This window comes from Netta rufina (assembly GCF_964035555.1).
Source record: "Netta rufina genome assembly, chromosome: 10".
NCBI lineage: Eukaryota > Metazoa > Chordata > Aves > Anseriformes > Anatidae > Netta > Netta rufina.
Window position 1 is genome coordinate 9941716 of NC_140133.1, and position 22628 is coordinate 9964343.

At 37.7% G+C, this 22628-nt stretch overlaps 1 protein-coding gene across 1 annotated transcript in view; it reads left to right on the forward strand.

Moving 5' to 3' along the window:
* Positions 1 to 22628, forward strand: part of DOCK3 (dedicator of cytokinesis 3) — a gene marked incomplete at its 5' end in the record, with an annotated part of 212463 nt that overhangs the window by 13972 nt on the left and 175863 nt on the right. The window contains 5 exons of the mRNA XM_084292895.1: positions 5006 to 5089; positions 6603 to 6701; positions 15458 to 15498; positions 17712 to 17767; positions 21484 to 21580. Of these exons, the coding sequence (XP_084149021.1) occupies positions 5006 to 5089; positions 6603 to 6701; positions 15458 to 15498; positions 17712 to 17767; positions 21484 to 21580 (377 nt within the window). The remainder of the gene's footprint in view (positions 1 to 5005; positions 5090 to 6602; positions 6702 to 15457; positions 15499 to 17711; positions 17768 to 21483; positions 21581 to 22628) is intronic.

Sequence of the window (22628 nt, forward strand, 5' to 3'; positions counted from 1 at the left end):
AGACAGAGAAATTGGTTTAGAAGCAATTACAAAATGGAAGACCTATTTTGAACTGTGGCACAGCAAAATGAAGGCAGCTCTGCAGTCAGAGTGGGCTTTTGGTTATGGCAGGGGTGAGTGGCAGTCGCTCCATGTTCACCTTCTCCACGCAGCCTACCACTTACATTTGCTGCATGCCTTTCAGCTCTGTCTTACTGGTGGAAGCATCATATCCTGGCTAATAATTCATCATACAAAGGTCCCTGTGCAGCGTTTGGTGCATCTTCTGTCACTTCTTTCTTGTTGTAGCAAGGTGAGAGGCCATCGGTGTGCATGCGAGGTTGTTAGGGCTGTTGGCCTGTGTGAAACCACCACCCTGTGGGCAGACTGAGTGGCGTACGTCTGCCAGTTCTGCGTGTGGCTGTCAGGTCCTTCTGCAGCTCATCCATTGGTGCCCTTAGCAGCATCACAGGGTTTCTCACTTGGCTATATCCTGGCTTTCCTGGATCACTTAGAAATACCTTATAAAGAATGGGCTCCAACATTGGATCCCTTTAGAGCTTGCTGGTCAGTCTGTCTTCATGAAGAGAACTGACTTGTCTTCCGTTTCCTGCCTCTGGGCTGGTTATCGATCTGTGCAAATGTCTTCCCCCTTTATCACTGCCAAGCTCAGCTTCTGCAAGAGCTCTTGACAGGGGCTGTTCTTTAGCTTTTCTAAAATCCCAGTAGCTTGTATTGATTGGACCTTTGTCCATATGGCAAGCAGCTCCTTTAGTTACCTAATAGGTAACTAAACTGCAAGCTATACAGAACCACTGGCTCTTTCTTAGAATGCTGTCTGTAGCTGTGCGCCCTTCGATTCTGTCCTTTCAAGACAGTTTCTCTTACTGCTGGAGAGCTGTAATGCAGCTGCTTACACCATGGCAGGACATGTCCTTAGGCAGGGCAAGCGCTTCTGAGGCTGTCCTCTCCTGCTTGATCTTTGGATTTCCAAACCATTACTCCAGTCCCATCTGTTATATCCCCAGTCCCTTCATGCTGTCTCTCTCAGCTGGAGTGAGTGCCTGCGTGAATGAGTTGTACCTTCCTTAGTGGAAAAATTGCAGAGGAAGGAGTTTCTTTTGCCGTGGCCCACGTAAGTACGGTTCAAGTAACACAGCTAAAGAACCTCTGCCCTGTAGATAGTTTCTGTGCATGGTGCTTCTCCAAAGCTGTCCTCTTCGGCAGGATGTTGGGTTTAACTGCTGGCTGAAATTAAGCTTGGGGAGGGATGACATTCTGACATCCTTTATAAGGCTGGCTGGCGAGGGGGTTTAGTATCTGAAAATCTGCATGTCTGTCTTGGAATCTGAGAGGGATTGTTCAGATCTGTTAACTGGTGGGCAGAACCTCTGCTGTGTGGCTGATGTGATGATGCACTACTCTATTCTGGGGACTGAGGAGACAACTCTTGAAAGAAAAGATGAGGACTTACTAAGGGATGGGTTGTGCAGATGGATGTTTGTGGTGTTACGAAGAATGTCTTTGTGGGAAGGGCAGAAGTCAGATGCTGGAGTCCTGTCTGTAAATGATTTTCTGTAGAAAGGTTAAATTATTCTGTATTTCCCATACACATTTGTGTTCATACTTCTGAAGTAATTCTGCAGAGAACTGTACTTAGAAGTGACTTTATAAATAAGATTTCGTATTGCACTTTTAGCTTAATAAAGGAACACCATCTATAACTTTGGCAATAACCTCTGGAGTCATACATCAGGCTATAAAACAGCTGCAGAGCTCTGGGATTCTGTCACAATCAGTAGGTGTCTTAACATCTCTGAAATCAAAAAAATGTAAAATCTTGGGATATGTGACAGTTTTAACAAGATATGGCTTGATGTACTGTGGTGATCTCCGGTCAGTTTATTTGGGTTCTTCTGCTTTTCCTGACTTTTGTATAGTTTAGCATGGCTGAAAAGTCTCCTACCCTTGAGATTTGGCTTCTGTTATTCTGAAAATGTTTTGCTATTCATGTCCTTCTTAAAATTAATGATTATTAAAATCATCAAACACAGCAAACTTGCATAATGCACAAATCTATTGGTGAAGCAGTTAATTTCATACTGCTCTATTATGAATTAGGAACAGGAGGTAGAGGTTATTTTTGTTTGAGAAATTTCTAATTGAAATGGTCGTCTAGATTGTATCTACAGCTGATGGAATCGATTCTTTTCTGTCCTGTGACTTTTATTTATTTATTTTTACTCAAGTAGACCTAAGAAAAGAGCTTTGGCCATCTCATGACTGAGTACTCTGAATTCTAAAGAGCTGGTGACACACTGATGCAACAGAGCCCTTCTGAGATTTTCTTTGTGTGATCAGCAGGAGCCTTTTATAAATGGACAGTCTGCTTCTATAAACTAACAGATCTATTGGAATTACTTCTTATAGGCTTAAATATATTTAAGTCATTATTCCTGTCCTTGTTTTTGAAATTGACTATCTGAGCAGTTGAAAGACTCAGTACTCTGTTTTCCTACTATTGTTCTGTTAGTGGTCCTTGCAAGCTTGCTCTTTATTGCTACGAAATGGGGGGCTATCTGATGACCAAAGAGCTAGGGTTTGCATCGCATCCAATTCTTGCCCGGTTACATCCTTAATTCCAAGGTTTTTGTATAGGAAATAATTGTTACAGGAAGTCAGTGGTTGTTCCCCAGTTCGGAACTTCTAGTATGGTGTTAACCTGCAGCAACACTTCTCAGCTTTGAGTATTTGTTGGACTCAGCTGAGTAAGACCAGTCAGTCGTTAACCTGCCTGCAGCTCAAATGTCTCTTTGTCTTCAGGCACTAATGTGTCCCCATGTCTTGATGATCTTGGCACATGCAGAGAAGTTGAAAGTGGCTGGGACATTGGATTTAATATTTTTACATACATATTAAATTGTAATTCTCCTGTACCTAGAACTACTCTTTTACATGAATACATGTTGTTACTGTATTAATATTTCTCCATTTTGGGGGTATTTTCCATAGTAGCTTTTCACCCAGGATTTTACAGCATTCTTAACATATGCTTGATTTTTTTTTATTATTTTGTGTAGTCTGAATGGGAGAGTAATGTTATTTGAATACAGGGCTCTATTTTGGACAGCAGTTCATAAGAAGTTTGTACCTTGCTGTTTGGGTAAAATGCCTTATTAGGGGAAAAAGAAATCTGGATTTAAAGGACACTTATCTAAATTACTTGAGGGGTGGGGAGCAGCCGCTGGAGGTTTGATTGTGGCCTGCCAGTAAAACATCTGGTAACTGCCAATGTTTCTGTGCTTTGAGAGAAGTGTTAAGTGGTTTTTCTTTGATTGAAAACCATATTTATGAATTCTTCATGGGTGAAGAATGAATCCAGTATGCTGACAAACTCGGTGTTTTCCTTGGATTATGCTGTCTGTCTTACTCCAGTCTGGAGCCAGTTGCTGTGTTTCTCCTGTCTCTTAAGTAAACAAGAATTTCAAACCTTGTTTAACCAGTGGTGTCTTCTGCTGGGCTGTAGGAGCTGAGAGGCTTGATGGAATCCCTACTTTTTTCCTTTTTAATTAAACAGTCCACTGACTCTCAGAGCAAACATTGGACATTGGATGATGTTTTCAGATTTTGAATCAAATTTTTTCTCATTACTTTAATTTGTGTGGGTGATGCCTGCTTTCACGTAGTTTGATTTTTAAATTTTTTTTCCTGATCTTTCCCTTTATAACATCTTGTATGCATTTGATCTTTGGTAGAGATGGTTTTTATACCTTTTTTTGCGATTGAAGGGTCAAGAAACATACGTTGTGGTAATGGTGCAGAAGGTGATCTTGGTTCTTTTCCTGCAGTTCTTCTTCCTCGAGCTTGAACTTCTTTGTGCAAAACTTCCCTTGTAAGTTCTGCACAAAGCAACTTCAGTCATAAGAGATTCAGTGGCTTTGACATAAAAAGGTATTCAGGGAGGAGGTGAAACGTAGCTCCATCCCCTGGAAACATCCCAGCCATAGCTTGAGCTATTTTAAGGGGAGTGTTCTCTTAAATTGGGAAAGGGACATTGCCCACTGGAGGTCACTATTCCAGCTCTTGGAATTCTGCTTGTGGTACTCTGCTGTGCCTGTGGGTGACACGCAGCGGGTGCCATGTGTCTGAGCACGCGTTTACTCACAACAAGGTGCTCAGGTGATTGAATTAAATCTGTGCCTGTGTGAGATTTTAGATGCTTCTGAACAGGCATATGGGGCTTGGGGAGTTTGGGGAAGAAACCTTATTTGCAATTCATCGTTTCTTTTGATATGTCATAGTTCTGGCAATGCCTATGACCTTATTGCATTTTGATAAATGTGGTCAAAAATGTATCTTCATACAATACCATATTTGTCTTGTGTAGTTTGTTTAGTAATTCTTAGTTGATCTTCATATTTTCTGAAATGTTAGGTTCATATTCTCCCTAGTTAATGAAAACTGCTAGTACCTTGAAAAATATTTCAGATGTATAACACGATAGTTGTTCAGTGCTTCTGAAAACTACAGGTTCCTATGTAGTCTTACATGTATCTAGTTAAACATAATGTACGTTAATATAGGATTTCTGTAGTGTATTAGCTGCACAGGTGGTACCTGAGATGGCTTCAACTTGAAGGAAAGTGATTTCAAAGAAAACAAAAGGAAGTCAACGGCAGTAGTCAGGACTGCCAGTTCTATTGATATAGTAGAGAAAGAATTCTGAGACAAGGAAATCTTTGTATCCTGTATGAATCTGGGGTTGGTGATTAAAGTCATTACGAGCCTTGCTTAATTCAAAAGTCTTCTAAAAAGCACAGCTTTTACACTACTGCTGAGCTTAACTTGTGATAAGGGCCACAATAAAGATACCTGATGAGGAGCGTTGGCTGACAGGTTTTCTGGGCAGCTGTGTAATAGCTATTTTTATGTAGGGAATGAGCTAAAGTGCTACGCTTAGAAGAAAAATTCACACAGAGATTCAACCCTCACATGTCTCTCTCTTTCTCTTTTCTCCACCCTCTAGTGATATGCAGCTTCCGTGGAGCTGTACCGCAAGGCTTAGTCCTGGAACTAGGTGAAACTGTCCAGATCCTAGAGAAATGTGAAGGTAAGTGTGATGTTCAAGTGGGAATCCTATTTTCTATATAAGAATACAAAAATATTTTAATAAATTGCTTAGAAATCATGATGCATCAAAGCACTTGGATAAAAAGATCTAATCTGACCCACTTTCTGTAGGAAAGGCTGAGTGCTTCTGGCACTAATCCAGTCTGATAGGGGGTCAGTGTGTTTTAAGTTAACCATCTGTCCAGAAAATCTTGAACCCTGACATGATTGTTTTATTGTAATTGGGTCTTGTAATAAATTTTCAGCATGTAAAGTGTAGAATCCTTATTTCTTTAACTGTATTTTCTCAGTTGTATATTTCAATTAACTATATCTGTGTTTATTACTTAGAAATATCTGAACACATGAAAAATACTGGTTATGAAACAGAGTGACAAAGAATTTGGGAACAATGGTGGAGGGAAAAAAATGTTTAGGGAGAATTGCTTTGCAGTTATCTTCCCATGTTCTTTTATATCTAAAGGAAAATGCTATTGTATGTGTAATAAATACAGTTCCTTCTTACACGGCTGGAGATGTCTGTTTGAATAAATTGCACAATCCTCTCTTTTATTCATGTGAATAGTTTGAAGTTGTTGCATTTAAAAGGAGAATTTTTATCTTAATGTTCAGAGTAAGCAAATGGTGGAAAATATTTATTAAGAAATAGGTTGGCAAGATACAGTATCAGAATGTTTCACTAAATTCTGAGATTGAATAATGTAACCTTACTCCTGAAGTGTTAAAAACAAACTCAAAACACAGATCCACAAATTTGAATTCCAAATTTACATTCCACAGTAGGTTTGTTTTTGTGTTTGTTCAGTTTACTTTCCTTTTTCATCTCCTGTGTTAAAGTTGCTACATAAACCTTTTGTGTGCATGTCAGAAGTCTGCTTTTCTTCTGTCATGCCTGGAACTCTTTTGCTCTTGTCTTATATTCAGGCGTTCTATTTGTTTACCTGCTGACTTAACTCTTTAATGAAACAGTAACCTGATGTATGCAATTTTTCCAGAATAGCAATGGCTTCCTCACTTGCACATATAAAAATTTCAATTAGTCTTGCGGCTCAGTGGTGATGTTTAATCCATGGAGAAGCACGCTATAAACAATTGATGTGTTGTTATACCTAGGAATTGATAATGTGCTTGTTGTGTTGTTTTGTTTTGTTTTTAAGTGTGGTGTAATGGGCTAGGCTTTATTCAAATGCTGGATGTTGATTGTGTTGGTTGTCATCTTTTACAAGGTCTTGTGAGTTAGTACATGGTGCAAGCTCAGGAAAAACTACTTGATGAGGATAATGCAACTAAGGGAAAACAGTATATATTGTTGAAAGTGGTCATGATGTTTTTCAAACCATTTCCAGTAATCTGGGAAACTTTCTTAACTCCAAGAAATAAAGGCACAATAACAAAGGAGCAGCTTGTTCACAAGAAAGCAGCAGAAGGTTAATCCAGTCTGTCTCTTTACAGTGTTACAATAACTGGTCTCTGTGTATTCCCTTTCCTGGTAGTTTTGAGGGCAATTCCTCAAAGGAAGTTTGTGTCAGTCTTCAAGATTGTTGAAAAAGGAGGCCCTTGGACAGAGTCCTGGGTGGAAGATATTTGTGCAGGTGATTTTTTCACTTGCCTGTGGTTTTTTTAAGCCCTCTATCCTGTAGTTTTGTTTGAGATGGCTTTAGCATGGACTTCACATATAAAATAAGATTGATATTATGCAGCTCCAAATGTTATTATAAAAACTAAACTCGTCTAGATGTCTAGTGGTGAACGGAGTGAAATCCAGCTGGCGACCAGACATCGGTGGTGTTCCCCAGGGGTCGGGGCCTGTCCTTTTTAATATCTTTATTGATAATTTGGATGAGGGAATCGAGTGCACCCTCAGCAAGTTTGCAGGTGACACCAAGTTGGGGGAAGTGTTGATCTGCTGGAGGAAAGGAATGCCCTGCAGAGGGACCTGGACAGGATGGGTCGATGGGCAGAGGGCAATGGGATGAGGTTCAACATGGCCAAGTATGCCGGGTCCTGCACTTCGACCACAACAACCCCATGCAGGGCTACAGGCTTGTCTCCACAACTTTCTTCTCTCTAATCCTCTTTGAATCTTTCTGTTTACGATCATGCCACTGAGAGAGAACTGTGTGCTGTACTTGGCATGCACTGGAAGGTGAAAGGGTATGGCAGCAGTGTGCCACCTACAGACGCTGAAAGGCAGAGCTTTCTAGTCTCAAGTAACAAGGCATGAGTACATTCGTTGTTTGAGGTGCATGAGGAGTGCACAATTAAGAACGCCCTCTCTTTGTATCACAGTGGCTAATGCCCTGCCACTGACAGTAGCTGTGAGTGGCATTCTAAGTAAACTTACAAAGACAGTTTTGTCCATTTATTTTTTGTTGGTAGGAAACAGTTTTCTTTAGATTATAAACGCTTCAATTTCAGTGGCTTTAATTATGACTTTGAGTTTCCTATATATTCACTGAAAAGGAAGGTGATGCCTGAAGTACCAATTAAAAGAATGTTATCTTACCCACGTGAATTCTGGTGTCCACACAAATATTTAGTTGCATGGCTTAATTTTTGTGTATGTTAGTAGTTGTGTTCTTAATAAGTGTAATTCACATAGTTTCCTTGGACAGCATGGTCAAATGAAGGCTTTCCAGTGTTTGGGGCAATTAAGAGCAGAGAGAGCTTGTAATTAGCTTTTCTTAATTTTGAAGAGCTCTGCTTGAGAAGTGGTGCCCCTGGTGTGCCATCGTGTCTCCAGTGAGATACCCCTTTTTGCTCTTTGCCTTTTGTGGAGTGTTCCTGGGGAACTGAAGTCTCTCGGACCCCTGCAGCTGCTGTGGAAAATTCTGCCTGGCTATTCGAACGAGCCTTTTGGAGAGCAGGGATGGCTTCTGGGTGGCTCTCTATTTGTCTAAGGCCAAGATAAAATGCTAAGATACAGTTCTACATCTTCTGCTTTTGTGGTGGCATCTCTGACTGCATTATTAGCATCTTCCTGTGGTTCTGCTGGCATCGGGCTGCTCCCTGACGTGGTGTTGGCAGCCTGGGCTGGCATTCATCTGCTGCTCATCCTGTCCTGGCGCTGCTGGGAGCACCAGGCTCAGAACAGAGTGGTCTTGGCATTGAGTGGTGGTTGCAGTGTCAGACAGCTTTTGCTAAGCATTGTTGCCATCCCTCTTCTGGGTCACTTTGAATGCTGTTAGCTGCACGCAAAGATACCCTGCAAGCAGCTTATGTGCAGATTAAATGATAAAAACAATAATTCATTGACCAACATGTGCAAAAGATAGTTTTCCTTCAGATGTGAGGGTTATGCACAGCACTGCAAAGTCTTACTAGTGTAAAATTCAGAATGAGTAGCTAGAAGGTGTCTGTGTGTATATATCTATAAAATATATAACCTACTAGATGTATAAGATTATATATATTATACCTAGTTTAATTAGGTATGCGTATTGGAATAAAAACTAAATACAGTTCGAAGGTTCAACTTTCCTACTTGGTTTTGGTATTAGCTATTGAGCAGTTTCAAAAAATTGTTTGTTAAATGTAATAATTAAATAAAAGTTAAAATTAAACAGTATTCTATAAGATAGTTGTCTGCTCATAATAAAATACTTTGGTACAATTTTCGTAGAAGAAACCAGCTTTTTTTTTTTTTTTCCGAATAAATTCCTAATTTGGGGTTAAAGATGGAGGGTGCAAGATCATGCTTGAAAGTTTTGTTTAGTTTATAGTTAGCTGCAGAAAGCCATAATGTTGTCAGTGATAGTGGCCTCGTAGCTGGAAGTTGTACTTAATTTAACAGACACATTGGGATTGAAATATTTGAAAAAAGTTCTAAAATACTGAAGGTTGTCAGAGTAGCAGAGCTGCATGTTTTAGTTACAGAAACCCCTGGAGTTCTATTTTAATTTTAAAATATTTTTCAGAATTTAAAATTTTGTTTTCACAATTAATTTTGACCTGGTCACTAGGATGGTAAATAAATCCGGTCCTAAGGGAGACAGGTATAACTAGTTTTGTGCAGCACTCTTTGTTTTTGCAGATTTTTGTCCTGAGAATTACTTCTTTCCTTCTATGGTTTTTAGTAGTTTCTCAGAACAAATGTTGCAAAAGTTTGCTTTTCTTGACAAAATTAAGGTAGTGAAGGAAACTTGGCCTAGGCAAATGTAGTGCCTCAGAGAAACTGCTTCTTGGCCCAAGCTCTGTTTGGAGCCCAAGTTGTTTATAATGCGATTGCTGCTGCCTTTAACGTCTGATTTCCTCATATTTAAAAATCAAATCTCCCTTTAAATAATGCTCTGAACCACTGATGAGCAGGACACCCTTCTGATAGAGCTTTAAGTAGAGGTAAGGGAGTAGAAGGCTGTTTTTGGGTCTGACTTGACTTTGTTGTGTCCCTTGGCACCCTCTGGTTAACAGCCGTGCTGGGTGCTCTATCCCGGTTACTCTTTTGTACCTTTATATTGCAGCAATTGCAACATGAGACCCTCGTTTTGCCTTGTTTAAGCTTGAGGGTGAATTCTGCTTGGCATCATGACATCTCTGTTTTGGAAGACTTTAATTACAGCTTCTAGTTTTTTATGCTAAAATTGGTGTTTTGAAGAGTTTCAGAAAGCTTTTTTTTTTTCCTTGACATGTCACCTCAACAGAGACAAATACGATAGATAAAAGGTTCTGTCCAGTGTTTATCAGTCTTTTTGAAGCTGTATAATTAAGGAATAAAGGTCTGCTTCCTGACTTAACAACCAGTCAGCCCTGCAATTTAAATTTAGGTTTGTTTCCATTGTATGCAGAAGATCTGGAGTTATGAAATTTAAATTTTGGCCAAAAAATGCAAAGCTTTAAGAGAGGAACTTAATAATGCAAAATGCAATTATCAAATTTCTAGATAGACTTCACATGGTAATGTTTTAACCGTAGCTGGGAATTCACTACTGGAAAAATTGTCAATAATTTGTGACGCATCCATGAAACTGTTTTTTATTCTGCTGGTTGGAGAACGTGAGGCTGCAGCAAGTATTGGAATGTAGGCTTTGCCTGGAGAGCAGGCTTTCAGAGCAGGAGCTTGTGTTACATGTCCTTGCGCTTCCAATGTAGTAAATCTGTGGATCTCAGCAGGACGGTATGCCACTGCTTTCCATCAACAGACCAAGATGTCCTGGATGCGTGTTTGTTTAATGTTCGGGGTTGTTACGCTGGGTTTTGAGCTAGCTTATTAGTTTCCAAGGTGTTTTATTCATTTTAGAAAAACTTGGTTCTTTTCAGAGTGAGGGATGTTAAGTCTTGATTTCTCCAAAGCAAAGCGTGGAAGTGCCGGTCTTTCTGTTCTGGGTATGTTCTTAATTGTAAAATTAGGGAGGGCTTGATGTATGAAAATAAAAGATAGCATTTCCCAAGTGCTTTTCTGCTCAGAGCTGTCTTGTGAGAAACCTCATCTCTTTACATTCACAGTTAGCCTCAAAGGGGTTTCAGGCAGTTTTGACTGCTGTCTCTGCTGGTCTGGAGATGCAGGACCCTGTCCCTGCTCTCAGACGCTACTACAAACTTGAATTCTTCCACTCTGATGACTTCTCTTGTTGGATAGCCCTGAGACTAGGACAGATTTCCTGAGAGCAGTAAGGAGGCCGTATGTTATGTGGATTATTGTCAAGGATTTTGGTTTTGATGTGAATTAAAATCTTCTCTTATTTCAGCCTCTTTTGCCTGAGTCTTTAGGCTGTCCATTAGAAATACATGTTCTTTCTTAGTTCTGTTAAACTCAGTGACTACTCCTGCCCTGCACCCAGCCTGGAGGCATTTTGATGTCAGTCCTATCCCTGGCCGCTTCATGAAATGCTTTCCCTTGGGAAAATGTCATTTTCTCAAAGGAATTTGATCCTCAGAATTGTGCCCACAATGGAGACAACTCGAAGCTCTGGCGAATGGTGGTCTTTGTTAATTATTAAAACCTGACTTTTTGTGGAGTTATTTTTTCAGGACAATGAAGATTTGTGTTCTTGTGTGGCAGATTCTACTAGCAGATCTTTTCTGTACAAGTTTAAGTTCACAATTTCCCATGAATGCTTACATAATTTATTTCCAGAATTCTCTTTGTCGTGATATTATCTATGGAGTTTTTTCCCTACAGTCTTGGTGTTTTGTTACTCAACTTTAATATTAGAGCTTTTTTTTTTTTTTCTGGAAAATAAATAAATATCTTCCAACTAATTTTTGTCTTTCTGCTATTGAGTACTCAAAAGGGGATTGGCTTTTTCCATGTGACAGAATTCTTGTTGTTTAACTGGAAATTTGGAAAGGGTTATGAGGTGGCTTTTGGAAAGAATATTGTGTTTTGTTCAAGGTTCTTTCAAAGGGAAAGATCAATAAACATTGGTAGCTCTTCTAATCTCTCAGATTATGAGACTGAGATGTGCAGGTCTGCCTCAGAGCTTCTTTTACAATTTAGAAGTTTCAGCAATAATGCAGTCCTGAGTGATACACCTCTGGAAAGAGTGTTTTTTCAGTCCTTATCAATGAGTATGCAGGTTTCTGGAATAAGGCTTCAAGTTTCCCACACTGAATTTCCATATGTACAAGTTGTTGTGGGAGGAAATTTCAAAACGAGCAAAAAAAAAATGCACACACACAACATCCACCTTTAAGTAACTTAAGTAAATAACATGTGATGCTAGTATATATGTTTACAATGCATTTATCTGTCCTGCCTCTTTCAGAGAACTTTCTGAATTCCAGGATTCAGAGGAGCTAGTCAGAAAGTTTAGTAATTTTTGGAGCTGAAAAAGCCCCATAGACAAAGAAAAGAGTAGGGACACATTCTTGCAATATACTGATAAGAATACTGTTACTGTTTTTTTCTTTAGCTTTTATTACTGGTCTGCAAGTATCTTACTATGTGAATATATGGATAGGTGACGCATTTTGCAGAAAAAGGTTTGAGCAAGTGGTCATCTTAATGTGCAGTGGGATCAGGCATAATTGTTTACTTTTGTTTTTGTTTTCTTCCAGTGCTATTGTCCTGGAATTAATTCTTCCTGCAAGTCTCTGAGAAATTATTTTCCTGTGTAGGTTATACAGGGGACAGAGCTATACATCAAGCCTACTTTTCAATTTTCTTGGCTTGTATCAAATATTGTCAGGTAGAATTGAGGAAAACAACTTGTATATGATCTTCTTTTCCCTGGGTTTGATCTTTCTCCTTAGAAGCACAATGATTAGGCTTTATGGTTGGTTAGTTCAGGCACTCTGCTTAGTTTATCTATACTACATCGTGCTGTCTGGTGTAGTAGAGTTCATAGGAAAGCATAGTTTGAATAGTGATTTAGGATACAGCAACTTGTCCAGAACACACTGGTATGGATGTGATTCATTCAATTTTTTTCAGTACTTGGATTAAACTTTGTATTACACATACTGAAAATGAAAAGCATAGGGTATCCAGATCAGTTAGATTCAGAAAGTGTACACAATTCCTACACCAACAATTTGTTTTACTGAGGTGGTATGTCCATCACGCTATCAATTTTGTAAAATAAGTAAAATAAAAATTGTTTTACATCACCACTCATCAAAATCTATCCATCAGACAGCCTTGTTGTGACACTTCCCTATAAATACACATCGGCACAGTGTTAAGATTAAGTCCAAAATCAATTCTTACTAATTAATAGTAATTACTAGAAAGTTAATCTGTTCAAATTGTAGATGCTCACAATTGTTGATTAATATTAACTTATTCACAATATTCGTGTCACTTCATGGACAAGTTTTTCTGAATTTTAAAATCTTTCTCACCATTTCATTTAAGTCAATAGCCTTTAAAGGAAATGTATCACTAGAGAATGAATGACGTAATTCTAAAGTACTAGCACTTGGATGTAGTATGGTAATATCAAAAAATGTTAGCACTGAGGTCTAACTGTGTAGTCCACGTAGTGATCACAACTGAAGCAGCTCTCTGGATTTGATGGCTGTCATGATTAATCCTCTAAAATAAATATTCTTTAAAAGATCTGGTTAGATAACTATTAATGTGTTTAAGACTATTTTTAAGAAAAAAGGTTTAGTTCATTGTAGTTGATAAAGTAATGCAGATGCAATTTTTTACATCTATTAAAAAAAAAAAAAAGCAATGTACTTTTTCTTATTGCTTTGACTTTGAGATACAGAATGAGGTTTCAGTGGTGTTCATTGTAAGCAAATAAGGAATTATATCTTACAAGTTAGTGCTTTCAAGTACTGCAGAGCTCTTCCATCTACTGCATCTTGCTTGTGAGGAGTTGGAGGAAACTTAAAACAGAGAAGGATGATTCTAAAAATACTGCTCTGCACTGAGGAAAAAAAAAAGAAAGGACAGCCAAGATCTGGAGAACCTGATCTCCAAGATTGAAGGGAAATGTGCAGGTTTTCAAATGTATAAAAGTACCTACAAAAGGAAAGTCAACAAAATATTTTCATGTTCTCAATAATAATGATCCTGGATTCAAATGGTGGCAAGGAAAATTTGGATTATAAAGTACGAATGTATTGTTTGAGCCGCTGAATCAGATTGCGTGGTGAGGATGTGCCATCTCCCCTTGGCAGAAATAAATGCTCTGCCTTTGAAATACTATCCCAAAATGTTGCTTTTACATGCAGTCTTCTTGGCTGATGCTGATCGTTGTGAGAAATTTATTCTGAAAGGATTCATGTACAGCACCATCAGTTTCAAACCAGTCTGGGAGGAGTAGCAGGATGTTCATATATGTTCATGTACTGTTTGTGGTTATATGCTAATATTAATGTGATTACCATGAAGTTTCTTCAACTAAGAAATAAATTGAAAACAGTTTTATTTTGCAATGTAAACAATGCCATGGGGAAATTTTGGTGTTCTATCCTATTTACGTAAGGAATTTGTATAATAAAGAGATGCTTTTTTTCATACTAGGGTTTATGAACGCCTTGAATCTGTTTTCTTTTATATTGATTCGAGTTTCTCTACAAAAAGAAGTCAAGACTAGGAGGCTGTCTTGAAAACAAAATCAAGGCACACCGAGTCTCTAAATGAGTCATATCATAACTCAGCCAAAAATAGTGCCTTTTCTGAGGCAGACAAAATACACAGTTACCTGGTTCTTTTCTTCTCTATTCTCCATAGCAAATCGCTGACCAGTTCTCCTAGTGCTCTTCTACATGCTACAGATATTAAATTACATCTGTCTTATGAAGAAAAAATTAAAACTAGCAAGTTGCTGGGAAAATTACTTGGAGGAGTCTTTATGGCCCATGGATTTGGATTATGTGTAGTCACTGAGTTGTATCACGTGTTGGTATTGCCTGTCTGAGTGCTGGGCCACAGTAGGAGAGCGGCTTATAGGCGGTTGTGCTTGCTGCTTGCCACCCCCCGGTGAGCAGCCCTCCTCCCAGCCAGCATCCTAGCATGCTCTTTTGGAACAGCCCACGGGAGCCTCAGGTCTTCAGGTCTGGCCTCGTGTGCTGGGGCTGAAGCATCAGACCATCTGAGGAGAGCAGTAGATTTTTAACAATGATATGTGACAATTTTGTGTCTTGTGACATGGAAGAGCAGCTCACCCGTCATGACAACTTGTGTGCTCCTTTTCTGTGGTTAAACTAGGTGGTGATTTCAGCACCTTTTTATCAGGTGAATCATTGTCTTGCATGGAGTGACATTAATTTCACCTGTGCAAAATAGAAGTAATTGAGTTCTTCTGTTTGACTAGCAGCCTTTGTAGCTTTGGCTTTTACTTCTGATATATTGTCCTGTCTGGTGCTGTTATCTGATGGGGGATGCAAGAATTAATAATTGGATTTTTGAAATTAAATCCTGAAGTCTTTTCTCTAGCCTCACAGGTACACATAAGACCAGACATATGCAAAGGATTTATCATTGTTTAAACAATGTTAGAAATGTATGATAATAGCTCTTCCTGCCTTTAAAGGGACAGGTTTGGGCAGCCTGGATTTTTTTGGTTGAGATAAACACTGGGAAGAGACTCCTGTGTCAGCATGCAAGAAAAATGTTCACTGCATGAGCGCTGAACACATTTTTCTAACTGGCTTATGACTGTGAGTGAAGCGACAAAGTGTACATTAAGCTGCTTTTACTCCTGGTGGGAATAAATAGGAATATTCCAAGTTCTTGATTGCTTATAATTATTGCAGAGAAAAAAAAAATAAAATAATAATAATAATATATATTATATATATAAATATTATATATTTATATATATATATAAAAAATTTGACGTGAGGCACAGTGAGTTTGAGATCTCAATGACTGCATAGTTTTCAGTCAGTTTGCTTCTATGTAAAGCCAACAATAACAGAATTTAATGTACTGTGTTTTGTCTGATTTTAGGCTGGTACAGAGGTGTTTCCATTAAGAAGCCCAATGTAAAGGTAAGTGTCAATTTTTAAGTTAGATTGTCTACTTTGCTGTTGCAACCCTTGTAAACTCTTAACTTTTCCTGCACTTAGGAGTTTAGTTAAATCTAATCCTGTCACTTTCTTCATGTGGCAGGATTAGATTTATTTTCTAAATTCAGAGCAAAATACTCGTCACCCCCCAAAAATCATAATTTTATCCAGTTAAAGCCTCTTCCTACTCCTCTGAAGAAAACAGTAGAAGGGTGATGCACTTACACTCCTTAATTCAGGATTTTTTAAGAACACATTTAAAATTTTATTATTCTAAAAAATTTTGGAAAAAGTCTGAAAAAGTTTGTTTTAGACTTGTACAGTTTAACCACTGCATTTGGTTTTCCAGTGATACCCCAGTTCTGCTCTTGGAGAGCTTTTTCAACTGTTCCGATATGAATACATGTGTATTTATGTAAATGTATGTATCCAAACATGTAAACAGTTTCTCCTATGTAAACATAATTTCATTGTCTTTTGTTATAAATATAGCTTGCATTTAAAAAGAAAAGAGTATCAGATTCTCATGTGTAACATCACTTTTTTCCTGACGCTACCAGCATTATGTTTGCAGAAGCATAATCCTCTCTTAATGGAACAGCCTATACGTATTTTGTGTGCGTTGGTACACTTATGCTTGAGTTTATGTTCAGTTTTGATAAGAGAGCCCTTCAAACCTTCCTTGGTTTCTTAGGTAACTAGCACAGGATCACTGATAGAGACATTAAGTATTGGAAGTGAACCAAACAAGAAACTGAATTGGCGTTTCTTCCTTTTCTAGATATTCATATGGCTGAAAGCATGAACAGTTGCTTTTTTTTCCTGATGAAGTCATTCCTGTTGTTAATCCCTTCTCCTTCTGCAATGTCAGTCTTGCCTGTGCAAAGGAAGGAGTTTTTCTTAGCGTTTTGGATAAGCCTTACTTTGTATTCATTTCAAAACCCTCACCATCCTGAAAAATTTTACTCCTTTTATACAGGTTTTAAAGCTCTAAAAATTTGAAGCTCAAATTTGATTACTGAATGTTTTCTGAGAGTGAGTCTGCTGTTTTTCACCTGAAGATTAACAACGCTGATCTTGTATTCCCTGCTGAAGATGTAGATTTGCCATTCTTATAGGCTGAGGTTGCTCTGAGCATTTGGGGCCGTCTTTTTTAGAGACAACGGAATGCAGTGAAAACTTCAGTTAAATTACTTTTCTCCATGTCTCATCTCACAAGAACTGGCTGGCACAGGCAAGGTTAGATTCCAGCTGTCATGGGAACAGCAAAAGGCAAATACCCAGGGCTGTCCTGGATGGGTTCAGACAGTTCTTTGTGAGGAAAGATGGAGAAAAGAAGGGAAGAAGATAGCCCCAGGGTACGCAAATAATGCAGTATGTTTTTCAGTGAAAGACTGGTGTGGGGGCTAGACACAAATTGGATGGTGGGCTCTTTTGTTTTTTGTTTTTAAGCTTTCATTGTTGTCATTTAATGTAATGCATCATGCTGGCAGGTAGGCATGCTCTGGAATCATGCTGATGCCATGCTGTGAAATGCCCAATAGGTATTTTGCTAGCTGTGCTGGCTAGCTTACATGTCTCCAGTAAACATCCCTGGTAGGTAGTACTGGTACTGATGCCTTTCTGCTAGCTGCAAGCTGCGTGTTTCTCAGAACTCATCCCACTTATCACATCTTTTGACTGCTTGCTTATCACCTATTAGCAGATTATTGTTCTTGCACAGTCTTTGCAGCAGGAAGAAATTTTGTTAAGCAGAGGTCTTTTTCTCTCAATCTTGTCCATTTTGTCCATTCCAAGGCAACTAGGTAGGATTAGAATGGCATCTTTTCATTTGGTCATAGTTGGCTTACCTATTATTTTTATACCAGAGCATACTTTCTAGAGAACAGTGTTTCTGAACACTTTAGCAGCTTTTGGGAATGAAAAGTGCTTGGTATAAGTCTTTTTATGATGTTTTTATTGAATAGACTTGCAAAACTTCCTTCTGAAGAAACTGGTCTCTTGAAGATGGAGGTTTGACTCAGAGTGTTGTCCTGTCCAATTTGAATGTTGACTTTTGACTGTGGTAGTGACTTCGACACAGTAATAGATGGGTTTTAATACGGTGTATTGGCAATTATATGTTGTGGAATAGAATGTAAATGCTAAAAACTGCAAGTGTACTTTTCTAAGTTACAGACTTTTCTCTCTTGCAGGGGATTTTTCCTGCAAACTATATTCACTTGAAAAAGGCAATTGTCAGTAACAGAGGGTGAGTGTTTTTCCTTAAACTATGTTTTTTTTTTCTTGTTTAGAAGGGAATCTAAGAAGTATTTTTAAAAGTTAATATTAAACTAAAACCATTCAGTAAGTTTTATTTTAGTTTTTGTGCTTAAGTTTTTAAATTTAAATGTTACTCTGTAGAGCTCTGTTAGAAAGTTGTTGGTTTTATTGATGTTCTTTAGTGTTAAGAACCAGTTTTATTTACTCCTGTTCACTTTTGCTCATAAAATCCTGACTTCAGAGGTATCATCTGAAATGCACACATTTTAAAGAATTCCATTTATATTTTTTATTTCTTACTGCTGCTCACTGGCAGAATTCTATGTTCTGTTTGCTGTGGAGACACTGGCATGTAGGCAGCAGATCTTACTTCTCAACAGATTTTCAGCAAAATATAGCTGACGAGGTAACGATGTTAATTGGAAACTTCAAAAGCATCTAACCCCCACACCTCATCCCAACGAATGACTGAAAATCTTTTACCTTTGCTGTAACAGGAAGGCTTATTAGACATAGGTTTAATTTAGTTAATATTAATAGCAATGCTGATGGCAACATAACATCAGACTTTACTGTATGTAGGCTCTATAACCTGCAAAGTTTCCTGAGATTAACTGGGACTCCTCAAATCAATATCCTGAGTGGTTATGGCTTCTTTTAGCTGCATTTTCTAGATTAGGACAACTGTGGGGAGATTTAGAAATACAGTATTTCATACAGTGATCCAACGTGGCTGATGAAATGTGGGATATAAAAAGCATTAAATGTCACTTAATGAAGTGCCTGTTGAAAAATATGTGACTTCTGATAATCTTGAATTATACGATCATCTCAATGACTGAGTGAAGTTTGTAAGGGCAGCTGTAGTACTGATGCTTCTTCACTTTGGGGTGTAATCAAATCTAGCTTTTGTGTAGAATGACTATTCCTAACATGTACTCTCCTTATGGGGAAGAATGCTTTCCTGCAATTTGTGGTTATTAGTACTTAATGTTAGTTCAGAATTTATAAGGGGCAACCTGTTCAGGATATTTGGATGCTTAGTAGGATAATTAATGTAATTTTTTTAAGTAAATATCTAAGATTAGTATACCAGTTGACACAACAGAACATAGTACAGTTCCAAATCGGACTTCATGGTCACTGTCATGTTTTGGTAAAAGGAATTCTGCATCTGTATTTAAGAATATATTTAAAGTGCTAGTATAAACACTTGCCAAATAATAAAGCATGGTATATACTGTTCTTATATTTGGGTCAAAAATACAATACGGTGTCATTAATATGTAGGTATAATATGGAAGAAGTTAAAGTTATGGGAATGCAAAGCATTTTATTTAAACAGTTAAGTATAGTCCTGATAGGCATTCGTTTTAAATCCAGCCATACTATTGAAGGCTAATCTTCCAGAATGGTTTATTTTTCAATGATGCCAAGAGTTTGTAAATCCATTTGCAAAAATAATCTTTAGAAGAACTTTGGCTTTAATATTTTTCCCGTATTAGCTAAAGTATATTGTGATTCCTTTCATACTTTAGTTTCCTATGGTTTCCTAAAGGAATGCTGAATCTTTTTGAATCCCTTCCCTGTAATAGCATTTTCAAAGATCTGAAAAGAACTGAATTTCCAGCCAGAAGTGGTTGTGACATCTTTTTTAATGCTAGTATCAATCAAATTTTGGTGGTGTATACTAAATACACAATCTTTGTTTGACAGTTGAAATGATCTTTGAATATGAGCTAAAGAAGTATTGAGCTCTTCGTGTTCTTAGTATCATACTTGAGATCACAAGCATATTCTGTGGAGATGTATTAAAACATGAATTCAGATTTACTAGTCTTTCATTGTGGCCAAATTGGAAGAAGGAAAAAAAAGTGAAGTAGTATAAGAGGGCACAATCTCAGATGCCTAGCGTCTATCAGTGTTTCAGTGGGAATGATGAGGTCATTGGCATAATAATAGAAAAAGTTGTGATTTGTCTTACTGTCCTGGTACGTATGAATTGGTGCTTTCCAGTCCTAGCTTTAATGAGTTGATTGTATACCTAATATGGCCATGCCAGGTTTTTAAGATAGTGATGTTTCTAATGTATGTATATTTTAGATCTTAACATGAGATTTACTTATCATTGATGTGAATTTGTCTTTTTGGTAGCTTGGAAACAAAAAATTGAAGCTTTTGCTTGATAACTTTTCTACTCCAAGAGTACTTTAATCTAAATTACTTTGACTTGGTGATCTTGAAGGTCTTTTCCAACTAAGTCCAACTGCCAGCCTGATCTACTGAGTCCCATTGCTAAACTATGTACCTTAGGCCATGTCCTACATTTCTTAAATACCTCCGGGGATGGAGACTCTGCCACTGCCCTAAGCAGCCTGTTCTGTTGCTTGACTGCCTGCTCTGTGAATAAATTCTTCCTCATATCCATCTAAACCTCCTCAGGCGCAACTTGATCCAGCTGTCCACTTCATCCTCCTCCTTCCACATTGCATTTGGCCTTAGCTAATGATGCACAATTATTGGTAGTAAAACTTTAAAAAGAGAAGTACTATAATACTATCATACTATTTTTAATGATGAATTGTTCTAAAAAAAAAAAAAAAAAAAAAAAAAAAAAAACAACAGGAAAACACCAAACAACCCACAAGCTTTCAGAATTAAGTACATCTCATTGTTCTCAGGTTTACTTGTTAGCATTCATTTAGCTCTGCTCAGGAGATAGAACAAATAATCTAAATTGTTTATGGAGTGGGGAGTTTGTAGCTTCCCTTCTGACGAGTTTCAAAATAGCTGTGTGCATGGCTTTACTGCTAAAGAGGAAGGGCTGTGTGTCTTTTACCTTGTTGTTGGATGTGCTGCAGAGACTCTGACTTGACACAACCTGTCCCAAAACACGTTGTGAGCCAGTGTTTTTCATTGGCACTATGCTAGGAGCTATGGAAAATTCTTCCAATGCAATGTGCTTCAGAAATGTTTTTTTATTTTTAATGCTCCCTCTTTTAAAAATTGCTGAAAGATCAGAAGCTTGAAATAGACCTTATTTTTACAGTGTTTGACATTTTTCTGTAATGCCATTCAAAATAAATGGCAAGTCAGGGCACTTATGACTCAGATGGTATAATGTGTTACAATGCATACATTAGTTATCACGTTCTTGCATCTTAGTGCAAAGACAGCACACTATACTTCTTTAATTGGAAAGGAAGACCTTGACCACAAAAGGACGATTTCTATTCTTTTGATTAGAGGGTAGCCTACTCAGGTTTCCTATCCAATATTGAAAAGTCTTCTGGATAGGAAAGGTTCAAAGATGGTAGATCTTTTGGGTAATTGATTATATTGGACAACATATGAATTGGAGGTGAAAAATGGATTGGACTGGCTTAGATGGAGGAAACACAAACTGAAGCACCCCGTTTACAGGCAAAATTACATAACACGCTGTAATCATGAAAAGTGTTTTCATTGACCTTAATTGGAATAATTTAAATATTGAACACGTAACTAGAAAATTCTTCACATAAGGACATTCTTGTTGAATATAATTGAGGAGGAGTTAATATAATACTGGAGTTGCTTCAGTGTTACAGCAGACAAAATGTTACTCTTAAAATATTTTCCTTTTTGTTGAGAGATCAAAAAAAGATGAAGTTTTAGCGTTTTGCAAATAACAGTACCTTTACTAATATTTTCCCTCTTGTCTAGGCAATATGAAACAGTTGTTCCACTTGAAGATTCTGTTGTGACTGAAGTTACAGCAACACTACAGGAATGGGCCGTACTCTGGAAACAGCTGTATGTGGTAAGAACATTACCCTTCTCATTGTACACTCTTTTTCAAGCAGAAGAGACACATTGTATGCATTTCAGTCCAATAGGAAAAAATAATAAAATAAGAATTGTTAAATTCATTTTGTCTAGTGGGGTGGGAGTGCCTAATTGTGGAATCACTGATCATATGAACTTCAAATGGGCTGTGCTGGAAATATCAGCAGTTTTTGAAATTTTGCCTTCAGAACTGAAAACTTCATAGTTTAAAATAAAGGTTTTAACGTGTTCTTAAGTAAGAAATAGGACGTGTGTTTAGTAACACAAAATTAAAGGTTTAAGTCCCTTCAAAGAATTACTCAGTGCAGTCTGCATTTGTTTTAGCATCTGGGGTTTGAAAGAAGAAGAGGTCAGACAGAAGACTTTCCACAGTATTATACTTTTTTTTTTTTTTTTTTATGACCCAGTCCTATGGAACAGCAAATGAGAAAATTGCACGTTTGAAAGTATTTTTTTTACCTGTTCTATTTATTTATATTTTTTCTCAGTAATTTTAAGCCATAACTATAGGATTAGGGTCAAGAACTGTAGGCGATGCATTGCATGAATTTCCGTTCTTCCCTTACCTTACAGAAATACCTCTATGTGGAGTTTAGCTTCCTTATCTAAACCTGAAATGCCAGTATCTAGCTATCTAGGAAATAGAACCAGAAAAAGTCAATTAAATAAGTCTAGTATATCTGTAACACGGCAAGCCATGTTCCTTACTCCCTTCAAAAAGCAATCGAGTCTATTATGAAATTAGCTTGCTTTTTGTTACTCCCACTTCTAACCTCTTCTATGATGGCACATGGTATATACAATCTTCTAATACTTCTCTTAACCTAGTACTACTAGTTTTTTCCATTCCAAACAGTTACCTCTGGTGTATGTGAATAAAGTGATCTTTTCTGTTTGCTTTGTGTAAGATAGATTCTTTTCTCTCCCTAGTGTCTTATGAAGAAGGCAACAGTAGTATACTGACAGTAGTATTGAATTTGAGAAAAGGGAATTGTTTTACTTACAAATGGGTTGAACTTCCT